General features: G+C 51.0%; 1 protein-coding gene across 1 annotated transcript; it reads left to right on the top strand.

Moving 5' to 3' along the window:
• Window positions 1-2,302: 2,302 nt before the first annotated feature.
• Window positions 2,303-4,608, top strand: J4E82_007075 (uncharacterized protein; the record flags this gene model as incomplete). Its single annotated transcript, XM_051733324.1, has 4 exons — window positions 2,303-2,352; window positions 2,406-3,155; window positions 3,209-3,662; window positions 3,907-4,608. 4 exons carry the CDS (start codon window positions 2,303-2,305, stop codon window positions 4,606-4,608), a joined length of 1,956 nt encoding a protein of 651 aa, XP_051586926.1.
• Window positions 4,609-12,757: the final 8,149 nt, after the last annotated feature.

Genomic DNA, 12,757 nt, shown 5'->3' with positions numbered 1-12,757 from the left:
CGTACGCACTCAATCGCTCTATGCAAGAAACCTCACGCAGGTACTTGGTAAATATCGAAACTGTCCAAGGTCCCCAATCAAGTTTCTGGAATAAAACCAACCAAGCTCGAGCACGCAGACTAGAGTAAGTCAATGTCGAGTAAGGTATTCAGGATGCAAGATGTAGCTCGACCATTTTTCTCGGTTCGGCCGAGCAAAGTACCCAGGTAAGTACATGATCATCTATTGGCGTACCAAGACTGATTTCGTGCGGTGACAGACAAACATCCGGTGATACAACTATGAGCTGCTACTACTATGACGCTTGTAAAGTACCGATTTGATGCTACAATTAAGAGACCACTTCGAGAGACGGCAGTCTGAGCTCAAGGCACTGACTCCCGAGGATTCCCAACGTTCTTCGTCAAACGCATGCGACAACAACACAACGGACATATTGCCGTATGCAGTTCTTGATCTGCCGCCTCAAGATACATGAGTCAGCCAGCATGGGTGGACGGACGGCCTGAAGATATCTCTCCAAGTCCTACTAATGATGACTTCTTCATTAGGAGACGCTGTCCGGTTAACGGTGCTGCACACCACGATGTTGCTATCGAAGCTGCTTCATCGTGAAACGCATATCTATACTTGAGGAAGCTGCAATGCACGCTGCACGCTCTAGAACGCCACGTTCATGCTAACGGGTGACGTTGCCTTGTGTCCTCCGCGGAGCCTATGCCAAGCATCACGAATCTTACCAATGGCGCTGCCGCTAGCGGAGCATAGACGAGGGAGATACATAATTCCAGCTCCCCGGATCTACGACAAGCCTCAACACCATCGCTTATTCACACGTTACCAAGACTTCTCTCGCGAACTCCTAAGTTTCTTCCAGTTGGTTGTATTACTATCCTATGAGCAGTGACGTGTGGCGTACGCATGATACCGCTGGTGGCAAACCTACTTTTGGAGGCGGGTCCAGCCTCTCCCATTCGCGGTCTCGACGCCGTTGAACCAATTTTGATCGCTGCCGGCAGCATCTCGGAACCTTGACTGTCTCGATCCGACGGTGGAGACCGCAAAAGGCCCTTTAGGACAGAGGATATAAGCCATGAGGGAGTCGCTACTGTCCCAGTACAAAGAACTCTGTGTTTGCTGTCCTGTACGGAGAAGCACAGTTGTCGACAACGCCTCGTGGCGAATTCGGCATCCCGATGCAACCCTCACTCGCTACGCTTACCAGGGGTTTTTCCCGCGAACCTTACCAACGCATCACCAGCTGCGCCTCGCTGAAACTACCCATCGAATACGAAATCGGATCATGGCTACAGTCTATCTTCCTCCAAACCAGATGCATGAGCTCTGTCCTGCTTGTTGGGTGGCATGACGACGATTGCGGCAAGCACCGGTCCATACCGCCAATGAAGCGCACATGAAGACTCTGAGTATGGAGCAATTGTCGGCGCCATCGCCCCGTTTCTCTACCATCCGTGGGACATGCCCAGTCAGTACCGAAATTCATGTTCGGGAAGCGGTCAGTCCGGAGTTTAGGCCATGAGTCCTGTCAGGTACAATGTTCAGAGCCCAAGATTCCGCCATGGAAACCGCGTAGCGTCATGGACGGAGCCCTTTCAACCTTGCCATGTCAAAATTGCCACAATTTGAGTGCACAGTACCCTTTACATATTCGCGCGCGCATCAGCACTTGGAAAAAATGATCACAAAAACCCTAGGACATCCATTACGGAATACCTGCCCATAACAGCCCAACGGGGGAATCTCGGCTAGTTACAGGTCACCCTAGTATGGCACTAACGAAGCTCCCGTCGCTCTGCAAGAACCGCCCGTGCCATCGCTGCAGCATGCCCAGCGGTCAGCCTAGGATGTTTCTCCAAGCAAGGTCCAGCCCACCAGACCGCCTAAGCCCCATGGCTTGCGACCGTGTGGTAGGCGTTTGACCGGCGTCCGACGCGCTGCCCTGCAGACTCTTTCCCCAGCCGTGGAACCAGGGACGCAGGCCGCTTCTCCATGTTGCATCATTGGACTCGCGAGCTATCAGCCCCATGTCGACTGGCGCAGTGATGCTAACTAGTTGAGTCTAATATGCACTTTGGACGCTTGGGCTTCTCAATCGTCCAGGTTAACCAGGTGCGAATGAGCATTCATTCAAGCACAATGACACAAGGAACCTTCGATGATATCTCCCCGAGTGTAGGCGCAACATGTCTGTTGTACTAATAGGAACCAGCGGATCCGCTCGGCGACTGCATTCCTCATCAAGTAGATGACGAGACGTTCCCACACTAGCTTGCACTCCATCATGGCTTCCACTCCTACCACAACTGCTCCGGTCAAGCGAGCCTGCGATAGGTACGTATCGTCGGTACACATTCACATGCCACACCACTCATTCTTTCTCGTAGCTGTCACCGAAGAAAGGTCAAGTGCATTGGTGAAGGCACGGCCCCTTGCAAGAACTGCGTCTCTGCTGGCCTTGCATGCACATACAATGCCATCCCACAGAAGAAAGGCCCTAAAGGCAGCCGCGCCAAAGTCCTATCTGAACTTCGCGAAACTCAACGCAATGCTCAACTTGCTGCCGGATTCCCAACCGATCTTGGATTCGATGGCCGGACACTATCCTCGACATTTGCTCGCACACCTGGCCTTATGCCCCCCGCTCTCGTTGAGAGCTGCATAGAATACTTCTTCGCCCATGTCTACCCCTCAGAGCCTGTCTTGCATCGCCAAAGAGCGCAAGAAGCCGCAGTCGGTATGGACCGCTCGACAGAGGCATACTGTATGGTGGTTGCACTATGCGCCTACGTCATGATTCAGGCCAACCACAAGCCACCCGTCAGCGTACTACCACGACCAGAAATGGCCCACATGTCAAATGTCGGCATCGGCCATGTCCTGCTGGAAGAGTCGGTTCGTGTACGACAAGGCTACGATCACCGCGAGAATCCCACCCACTACAGCGTGCTCACATCATGGTTCTACAGTGGCTGCTACTTTGGACTGGCGCGCGAGAACACAGCATGGACATACCTCCGGGATGCTACTACACAAGCGCAGCTACTTGGTATGCATGACGAGGAGACCTACAAACACGACCCTCTCGATATATCACGCAAACGAGTTCTGTACTGGCTGCTCTTCATAGCTGAAAGGTATAACTACAAGTCAAGATGTCTTCTCAGTGCGCGCAACTAACTGCTTGTAGGACATATGCGTTACACAAACATCGCCCAATTACCTTACATCCAACCATCCACCCGCCTTCGCTAGACGAGGTTCCTTCCGATCGACCCATTGCCGTTGGACTGGAACTTATGATCAACATGTTCAAGATCATAGACGATACATTCATCAACCTCTGGAATCGAGTGCACAACACACATGCAAGCGCGGCATGGATTACGCAAGTCCAAACCCAACTTTCAGAGGCCGTTCCCGCATATTTTGAGTGCACAGAAGTCCAAGAAGTTCAAATCCGCATCACACAACAATGGCTGCGATCACAGGCATGGCAACTAAGTGTTTGCCAGGGCCTTGTGAGCAGCGTGTCAAATGACATCCCCCTCACATTCAAATACCCCATCGAAATCGCCAGGGACCTTCTCACTATTTCGCACCAATTTTCCCAACAAGCCATGGAAATGCACGGCGTAGGACTGGTAAGCAGTTTCTCATTTTTTTGCTCGTCAGCCCCAAAGCTGGAGATTGTCTCCGTTCGAGCCCCTCCATCTCTCGCTGGAACCATCCCTGTTGTATTTCGATCGCACTAGCGCCGCACTAGGCAACGTCTATCTCTGACGTCCATGCCCTGACTAGCCAAACTGGCTGGTCCGTCCCTCCACCTACACCCCTGCCACGTTTTGCCCTATCTGTCATGCCAAACGTTAGCTAACAGCGCTGCAGATCGAGAAGCTATTCGACATTGCTTGCTGTCTGACTGATGTCGTTGCATGCACATCCTTTTCGCCTGATGCATTTGCTTTGGGCCCTCGCGACTATGTGTCGCGTTTCCTCACTCTCATATCGACCCTTCGTGGTGGACAGACTCGATACCTTCCTCTTCTCCTCGCAAAGCTCTCCGAAGTCCTACCCAACCTTCCGCTTCCCCGGTCACTGAACCTCCCCCAGACGGTTCCCGCAGGCACGCTCGGCCTTAATGCTACTGGCTCGGGGACACTTCCCTCCAATGTCGCCGATGACTATTCGGCGAATCCCAACGCAACGTCGCCCTCGTATCCTTCAAATGATCTGATTCGTCGACTCGCCGCCCAGACCGGAGCCCAACTTCCCTTCAATACATCCCAGCATTCCATGGTCAATGTACCTACTACGCATGTGGGCGACATGTCCCTGTACGACTCCTCACACAGTACAGCACATTCGCACTCATCTAGCTCAGCTCCCAGGAGCACTTCTACGACACCTGGCCCCTACGAGACTCCTATGTCACAACGGGGGTCGCAAATCGTAGGTCACCCGACCATGCAACTCCCCACCTCGCACGGGCACATGCAGAGCCACCACATGGGCGTTAATGCTACAGCATACGACCCACGTTTTTCTATTCAAAGTTACCCCGTCGACCCCATGATGTACAAGCAATAGAATCTGGGTGTGAAGAGCAGGGATATCAACAACGGCGCAGAGGAATTCCTGGTCCTGACAGCGGACCGATTTAGATTTGGTAGTATGGTATAGCTTTTGACCATTCAAGTACATGTTCAGCCTTCGTATCGGCACAGCCTTACAATCATCGAGTGACCAAAGCTTCAAAAAAGGAGCACGTGGAACACGGACGACGTTGAACCGCCTCGTCACGAACCCGGAAGCGTCACCTGCCAGGGCTTAGGACATGAATTCCGCGATTCCCGGTTGTCAGCGATCTCAAGGCTACGAACGTCAATCCTCCGGTAGTTCTTCCGACGGGAAGGAACACTGTCAGCACACGTGCGGGAGGAGGTGCTTGCATGCAGCACCAAGCCCACCGTGGATATTTTAAGCGATTGACATGTGTCCCATGGGTTAATCGATGCACCGGCTTGCCTCTTCAAGATGATGAATCAAGGGCAACCCATGCGCTTGATTACCACAGCCATGGCCCGGACCCCCTTCTCGATCTCAAAGATTACGAAAACATGGCCAAGAGACAAGCACTGTCACTCGTGGTTCTTGGAGTGGGCATGATTGACGGTCGGAACGAGGCGGTTAGGTCTGGGAAAGCCGGTTTTGACATGACATGGTCGTACACCAGTGCGGCTGTGTAGCTTCCACGGGACCCGCAGCCAGGGAAGGGAGGGTATGGCAATCCCGGCCTGTCGTTATTACAACACGAGCTCGGAATCTACCGACACGCAGATGAAGATCATGAAGCAAGGAATGCGAATCCGGATAATTGGTTCGCAAAGGAGAAGTGAGACCTAGTACGCCTAGCATTGTACACGCGTTCAAGTTACTTGCAGTAAAGTTCACGACATGGATGCATTAAAATCCAAATAGCGAAACATGATAGGTGTCCATGTAACTACACCAGTGTTAGTTACATAGACAGGTCGAAAACGTTCAAGTCGCGAAACACACGTCATGCCACATCCCACGCGACTTTCCCATATGCAACATGGTACCGACTCATGTCCATTGGGCTGCAACAGGGCTTTCATTACCACCTGGGCACCAATCACACGATTCGCGTTCAGAGTGTCTCAAGCTTTATCTCTGGGGTCGGCCCGTCTAACGTCGGAGCGTTTTGTTAGCTGCTCTTCGCAAAAGTTTCCTCCGAGTGATCACTGACAGCCGGCGGGGACGGGGGTGGACCATGTCGCGGTTCTGGCGCTGGAGGCGTGATGGGACCCTGGGGATCAGGGACGGGTCAGCCTCGTGGAAGAGGCTTGGTCTTCGAGAAGATGTCGATTGCGCGTTCCTGTCTTGGAGAGACTGTCCAACGGCGACGGAAGGCTTGGCACAACGTGATTGATGGACCGTGACCCAAGGGAAGGGTAAGCGTGGACTCGTGATTTTACTGTCATAGTGTTCGCTATCATCCGGTGGCCTTTGCATCATCCCTGGTGGAAGAGACATTGCGCGATTAGTCGTACGTTGCAGTCGCGTACAACGTTAGTATTGCGAGGTCTGGGGCATAGTTTGGTACAGCGCACGCACTGAGTCTGAGACTGGGTGTTTGAGCATTAGCATTGTTGAGATTTGCTGCAATTACACCTGGCCCAGCTGCCCAACGCGGTCTGCGACGTCCTGACGCTCGACCATATGGTCCATGGTCTTCAAAAACTTTATTCCTCTACTCCTCTTGTAGCAAGTGGCGAATATACCAACTCACTCATGCCCTCCCATGTAACGGTATATTCCACTTCTCAATTTCTGTCCATGCTTCCTCTTGTCGGCCCGATTTTCGCCGCGCTAGGTTTCGCACTCCGCTGACAACCCAGACGGAGACACCGAGTGATCAGGAACCGATCGCCAGGCTCCTCGAAATGGGGCTTCTTTCCCCTCCCTGGGTGCTTGGAGGAAGAAAGGGTCTCGGCTTACGGGTTAGTCATGGAAGATGGCGGCAATCGTTCACGTAAGTTGCAGGTGGTCACATCAGGTCTTTGCACTAGTCTGATGTGGTTATTACTGATGACTAAGATTGGGTCAAAATTTCATTGGCGGGTAACATCGCCGCCTGACTCGTATTCGCTTGTACATGCGGCATATGTTTCCCAAGCGGTGGTAGTTCTACATCCCCGGATGCTCCCATTCGCTAGTAGTTAGCTGCACAAATTATTATTGTTTAATCATATGGGAACAGGAAGGAACGAACGGCATGCAGATGTAAGATGCAATGCGACATGCACTGTCTATTCCGCTGATACACGCAACACTGGAACGCGTGCTCATTTCGCATTCCATTCTTCGCAGAATCCACAGCGACATCGGAACAGATCCCTATTTCGCAGCTTGTTCCCATTGGTGCGGAGTGTAGCTTGACTCGCTGGCTCAACTCCCTGGGCAGAAAAAACCTAAGCTGAAAAGACCTTACTACGTACGTAGTCCTTGCACCACACTACCAGTTGCTTTTGGTGGCACCGCTGCACGCCATTGCGTCTTGCAGCTCACAGCGCACCGGCTTGAATTTCGGGACGTCGTGGCTGGCATGCACATGCGCACCGTTGCACCAGACTTGCGCGCCGTCGCTGCGCAAGGCTGCAAACGTCCAGCGTTGCACTTCAAAGGTCTTGTGATCCCAGCCTCGACGCCTTGACGGGTTGCGGTATCGATCGTGACGACGCTTTTGCTTTTCAGCTTTGCATCGTCAAGAACGCTTGGCCCAATCACAACAAGGATGGCAGAATCGATCCTCGCTTGTCCAGAGCGCGTGCGTGCGACCGCGCATTGCGATCGCAGCAATCGCAGTTGGAAGAGCGATCGAAATTCGAAAGACCTCGGGATCTTCGTATATCGCAGCCAATGACACTGGCTACGAACGACTCCTCCCGTGCAATCGCCACTCCTGTGTCCAGAATATCAAACATGTGAAGTGATCGCGGTTCCGCTCCAATGCGATGAATCTGCTGCAATCGGTGTGCCACAAGCGCATGTCTGTTCCGAGCATCCGGAAGCGCGGATCGCCTTCTCCCGTTCAGGGTCTTGTCGATTTTCGCAAGCAAAGTCTCTAAATCCTGCACTTTCCTAGACGCATGCGCTGAGCCGAATCTTGTCCAAGCGATGGAGGTGCGGAAACGTTGATTTTTGGCTGATCGGTGTGTGGTTGCATGGCATGCTTAAGACAGCAATTCTCCAACTGGCTCCTGTAAGGTAAGAGCAGGATGTGGCTTGACGCGGCCTCGTATGTTCTGAATGCTCGTATGCCCGAAGTACAAAGCGACCTCACTTGAAGAGTACTTCCATATTGCTCGGAATAGGAGTATTGCTGCACGGAGATCATACCTGAAAGACACTAGACAATCTTGCTCTATCTTGAGTAAAATGCGCCTCTCAAAATTCTTGCGCTCTACCTACGTATTCAAGATAAAAAATCAGCCAGGCCACCAGCAAATCGATTCCGAATATCTCGTATGCATAGTAGTTTTCACTTGCCGTCAAGGACTAACACGAAGTAGAGCACCGGTTCCTCGATTCCTGATGTTGTCGAGTACATATCCATCCACAGATAAGAGCATGAGTCCATACTCGTTCCCGTTTTTCTGCACCAGCCTCCAATTCCTATTGTACGACTCAGTCAATCCTGGATACCACGCAGGGCCTTGCATATATCGTGATAAGACTGATATCACTGCTTATCGTGCCAATATTTCCTTTTCCCCGAAGCATGTTGTCATCGTGTTCTCGTACATTCCACCAACATCGTTGCCCTCCAAAACACACATTCCATGGCAAGACCAGACAGCGGTCATTCAAGCATTTACCCGTCCTTATTCCCGCTGCTGTTCTATCTATTACTCTGGATTCCGATTCCCCGACTGATACGCGTCCGCGGATATAAGAACAGTACCCCGCCAAGACTCATCACACAGACGTGATATCGACGTAGCACAACTTGGCGCACATGTGAAAATGGTTGATTGAGCCGCAAAATCCAGGAAACACACGCGCGATACACGGATCGACTCAGTAAAACCCAGTACCTTGTTGCCTATTGTCACTTCGCCGAGCCGCATTCAATTCGGCGACCACATTCACTCGCAATATGGAAACAACTTGCCACGTATCTCCTCCACAGCGGCCATGAGAAGACCACTCAAGGAACCTGGTCTGCCGCCCACCTCCACTTATCATGGAACGTCTTTTTTCGTTATATCCGGAATTACAATCACGATGTTGCTTTTTTCGTTTCCTTTGGGCGAATTCCCGATCCTCTTTACTCTAAGATGGAGGCAGAAAATGCTTCCAACCGAGCTGCGGAGACATCATTCACACATGTGCAGATGCTAGTTCCGTTGTATGCCGATGTTGCCGCGCCGTCGGCATGGCCAAGCGTTTGTGGGCCGTTGTTTCTGTATCTGCATGTCTCCAATGCCGCTTGACAAACGAGCATAATCCAGGCGTCGCCGAGAATTTCCAATGCATGACTTGTATACACGTCCGGCTTTGATCCGGAAAGGTTAAGACTTGCTCCGGCCTGGAGTCTAAGCGTAAAACCATTGTCTAGTCATGGGTAAGCACCATGTGAAAAACCTGAAGACACGCTGTAGACGCATCATTTCATAACCCTTAATGGCGACATACTGGGAGGTATTGCTATGTATAAGAAGGTGATTGACGTAAGCAATCGAATTAGAGGGCTGCTGAAGCATCCAGAACGATGTGTAAAATATACGAAGATATGGAAGTCGTCGAATGACTAAGGGCGTATTCCTCTACGGTCTCTATCTAGCCTCGACTGTTGCCCATTACGTGCTTGAGATCGTGGAGACTGATTAGCAGTCAAGCGGCAAACTCTCTACCCACCACATTCCCCCCCACTGTATACCCTCCAACATGTCTCTTTCCATCAGTCCTCAGTCCTCCTTCACCTAGTACCTCATCTCCGCCCACGCCTTGCCCACGCGCAGATATGATGGAGGGGGTAGAACTCCCAGCAGTGATACGCTATCCATCGTTAATGATACCACGCGGGACGCGTGATCGCTGTCCACTGGCCCCGAGCGCCAGGTCTTGCCCCTGGACACGTCGAGCAAGCTTCGTTAGCTGTTGCAACAATCACAGCCTTGCAGCGTACGCCGAAGCTCCCTTTATCATTCTTGCCGATGGTCTTTGTCAAGACACAGGCCTTGTTCAAATCCGCCATTCCATTTCAGGCCTTGGTCTGAGTAGATCCTTGAATGTATCGCATCAGCTTTTACTAGAGAGATACCTTCAGTTCTAGGGGCACAACCTCTTTCCACTCACCGTCCAGTCGCAGAACCACCGAAAATCGTGGATCGCTTGGTCCCATTTCTCCACACTGGGACTGTTGCTCGTTGGACTCTCCGTAAAATGCTGGGAAAAACTCCTCACATTACAAGGTGAATTCCGTATACGTAGATAGTCACTCGGCTCCACCGATCTTCCAGTCATGCGACAAACATCATTCCGGGATGAGAAACTAGATGCACTAGCTAGCCTCTCAAATACTGTATCATAGGCATCCCGATTTGCAGATTCCCACACATCGCGATCCACAGTCTTTCCCTTTTTCAGGCCATCCCAATCCTGCCTTCCATACGTCCTCCGTTCAGCAGAGATCCATGCCGGCATACTCACTATCCGTACAAAGTCGTCGTTAGCGAACACTGCTTGGGAAGTCCTTTGCGAGCTTTCGATACGTGCACACTCACTAAACTGGTTCACCGTCTGCGTAGCTGTCGCAACCCTGCATATAGTCCTTCCTGATACTTATACAGCAGCTAGTTGATGTCTGCCAACATTCGCTTCCCCCTATGCTCAGACGCATACGCTCTAGCCATACTAGTTTAGGCCCTCTGCCTGAAGCTTTAGTGTTCGTTGTCTGACGTTTAGCTTGTTTCGGACTAGGTATTTGTGGTGTGAAGTCGCAGCGTCACACAGAAGAAAATTTCGATCAGTGAATATCTAGCAGAGGCAGGAGCAACCACGTGGCAAGCAGAATGGCACACGTTCTACTCAATGAAAACCAATATCATGATCGAGGGCATGAGAGAATTGAGAACCAGGCTACTAGTAGCTGCTCATGATATGCTATGTACTTTCAACCATGTTTTGTTCAAGGTGTGTGTTCCTTTAGGTGTTAGACGCGACTACCTCTGCTGGGAAGCGAAGCATGCCGCTGAAGACTTCTGCTTGAAATCGCACTGAAACATTATTGCGCTCTCCCGCCCTTGCCCACGGTCACTCAACGTGGTTACCATCCCCCACTCGTGGTGATAACGAAGATTCTACGCACCGTGCACGACCTCCAGCTGGCGCTCTGAAACATCGAGGAGAAATTGGAAGAGAGTGCTAGGCTGTAAAGATTGGATGGTACCCGCTGTAGCCGGAGGAAGGGCGAATAGATGTGACCATGCGTAACATCCATCAGACGAGGGCAGCTGTCAATACGAAGGAGCGAGGTCCGTGACGAGTATTGTGGTAAGCCTAACAAGTGCTCATGACTTTGACGTGTTACTCACTGGATGCAGACGAGACCGAGCTTGCCTCGATTGAGATCCAAGAAGTGGACATGTTATCGGAAAAGTATTGGAAGGTTGTTGTGAGCCTTCACAACATGGTTGAAGCAAGCACCGAAGTTTACCAGAGGGAAAGTCCAGTCGGAAACAGATACAATTTACGTTGGACCGGGAGAAAAAAGGCTTCGGGATTTAACGAGGTATCATGCTGGTTTGAAGGGCACGACGGACAAGATGCTTTGTAAGGTAAGACAGCATATGCTGACACTGTAGATTCTCTATTGAGGAAGGCGTGGTATGCAAGAGTTGAAGTTGATGGTAAGGCAAGCCGAAAGTCTGCCCTCTTTGATCTAGGAACACAGCTTAGAAGATTTGAAGGCAAAGGTAGCACATGCTGACTCTGTTGCTCCTTTGTTGGAGAAGCATGGTATGCGTGTTCTGAAGAAGAGTGTAAGGAAGGCCGGGGGCTCTGGTTCCTGTACTTGAGAAGCATGATATGGAAGGTCCGAAGGAGGTCATCGCGGAGGGAGAGGCTGCCTTGGAGACGGAATAAGGGCCTCAAGAGACGATCCTGGAGGAGAGGTGTAAATCTAAGGAATTGACAGTGTCCTACGAAAGGAGAGTAGAAAAGTGTGGGCTGCTCAGTGGTGAATCGAGTAATTTACGTGGAGTGTTGGCCAAATCGCAAAAATGGTTGGTGAGCTGAAAAAAATAGGTGCAGCGATACTAGGTATCACCGATCGATTGATAATTAGCCCTCTCGCTTTCAAGCATACCGTATAGATGGATCTGACAAAGGTTAGAATTGGTGTCACTAGAATGAATCCATACCGCAGATGAGGCTGTAACAATGAACTATGAACTATGAATGCTTTAGTCTGGCGGTGGCATGACTTCTAACTCATGCTCAAACTCTTAATCGCCAGGATCGTGCGAGATAAACCTCGTAGCCTTCTTTTGCTAGCGAGTCTCCGCCCCTTGTACTTCCAGACCTATCTGTTCTTAGTCACCATCTAGGTCGCCTATTCAGAATCCCATTATCCGCGACAGAGGAGCAAATGTGTCACTTCACAAATTTGCTTTTTAAACAAGCCCCAATCCCCTGTGCCCATGTTCAAACCATAACTTACAGCTTCTCAAAGGGGCACTCTCCTTGTGCATACGCTCGTCTATGCCTTCCATCAAAAATGATACTCCGATCTCATTAGTAGTGAGGGCAAGAAGAAAAGTTTGCTTGGATGTGAAAATAAGGATAAATGCCTGATCTAAAGATTGAAATTGGGGATAGAAAGAACCCTGTTAGCCAACTAGGGCTGATGTATAGCAACAATAACAATGAAGTGCGTGTCTCGAAGTTTGAGAGCTTGGACCTTGGCTCTGAGAGCCGCTGCAGCAGACTCACATCGACTGGATCCGTCCATAACCCTTACATACTGCGTCCTGAAGAATGTAGGGGCGCTGTGGCAACTGAGAACAATGACGGTTGTACCCAGATTCTTTCACCCATTCATAGCACACACCTTGAGACCAATAGGGCTCTCTTCACGATAATTTACCTGCAAGATACGTCATTCCATTCCAGATATTGATGTTTCCCGCTAGTTGTACGTATCGCG

Source organism: Alternaria postmessia (assembly GCF_024291825.1).
Source record: "Alternaria postmessia strain BMP 2775 chromosome Unknown scaffold_45, whole genome shotgun sequence".
Classification (NCBI taxonomy): domain Eukaryota; kingdom Fungi; phylum Ascomycota; class Dothideomycetes; order Pleosporales; family Pleosporaceae; genus Alternaria; species Alternaria postmessia.
The sequence above is the reverse complement of the archived record's forward strand: the minus strand, read 5'-3'. Positions and strand labels throughout refer to the sequence as shown.